The 1,237-nt window shown below is 61.6% G+C and overlaps 1 protein-coding gene across 1 annotated transcript in view; it reads left to right on the forward strand.

The window, feature by feature from the left end:
* Window positions 1-277: 277 nt before the first annotated feature.
* The window catches only part of ACBD4 (acyl-CoA binding domain containing 4), a 15,203-nt gene continuing 14,243 nt past the window's right edge, over window positions 278-1,237 (forward strand). The window contains exon 1 of the mRNA XM_019474266.1: window positions 278-291. Within this exon, the coding sequence (XP_019329811.1) occupies window positions 278-291 (14 nt within the window). The remainder of the gene's footprint in view (window positions 292-1,237) is intronic.

Below are 1,237 nucleotides of genomic sequence, written 5' to 3' on the forward strand. Positions count from 1 at the left end.
ACTTTTCCGTCTATTCTCCAAAGAGCAGTTATTTCCTCTCTTTTTGTTTTGGCAGCCACTCCGTAAGAACACCCCCTGTGCCCGTGTCCCCACTCCGGCTGGAGATGCTGCTCCTGGGCTGGGAAACGTCAGGTTTGGGGCCGAGCAGGGACATCCAGAGCCAGCCACGGCCCCGGGGACGCGGCCACCATCTGCCACCACCTCCTGCGCGGTCACATCCTGCCCGCGGTGCAGAATCGAGAGCATCTTCAGAGGGCGGATACAGACACACGGATGCATGGATGCACAAGCGTATGGATGTATGGATAGAGGCACATGGGCACACAAGTGCACAGACGCACGGATGCTCGGACACACAGGCACGTGGGGTCACAGGTGCACAAGTGTATGGATGCATGGATACACGGATGCATGGACATAGGGATGCACGGACATAGGGATGCACTGATACATGGACACATGGATGCACGGATATAGAGATGCAGGGACAGATGAATGCATGGATGCACTGATGCAAGGACACAGACACACAGGCACATGGATGTACAGGTGCACAAGCATATGGGTGCACAGACCCATGGACGCACAGACACAGGGTCGCACGGACACGCAGAGCTGCAGCAGACACACGGCCGCACCGAGCCATGCAGCTCCAGGCACACGGCTGCATGTCCAAAGCCACACGTGGGCCAGTACGGCGGCGGGAGCAAAGCCCTCCCTCCATGGCACAGAGCCAGCTCCTGCCCTGCCTGCTGCACCCACGCAGGATTGGGCCCAGCCACCCTGGCAGGCACGCCCTGACCTTTCCAGGCACCCGCTCCTCCTGCCCGCGCCTCACGGGCAGCTCTGTCCCGAGCTGCTATGGGGTCAGCAGGGCACCAAGCCGACAGCGCTGTGGGCAGCACCGTTGTGTGGGGAAACTGAGGCAGGGTATTAGGTGAGGGTCCCAGGGAGCTGGAGCTGAGCCTTGGGGACAATAAATACCCTGAGCGGCTCGTCCCCGGGGGCCCGCAGGAGGGCTCCTGTCACCCGTGATGTGGCCAAACCCCGGCCCAGCTGCCCCGCAACATCTGGGGCAATACACAGCTATTCTGGGGCTACCTTGGGAAACCCTCCTAGCCATGGGGACCCTTCCCTGCTGTGGGGGACCCCATCCACCTCGGGGACACTCCCTGCCATGGGGACCCTCTTGGCCATGGGGATCTCACCCAACCACGGGGACAATTTCCTGCACGGG

This window comes from Aptenodytes forsteri, unplaced genomic scaffold, assembly GCF_000699145.1.
Source record: "Aptenodytes forsteri isolate BGI_AS27 unplaced genomic scaffold, ASM69914v1 Scaffold249, whole genome shotgun sequence".
In the NCBI taxonomy this organism is placed as follows: domain Eukaryota; kingdom Metazoa; phylum Chordata; class Aves; order Sphenisciformes; family Spheniscidae; genus Aptenodytes; species Aptenodytes forsteri.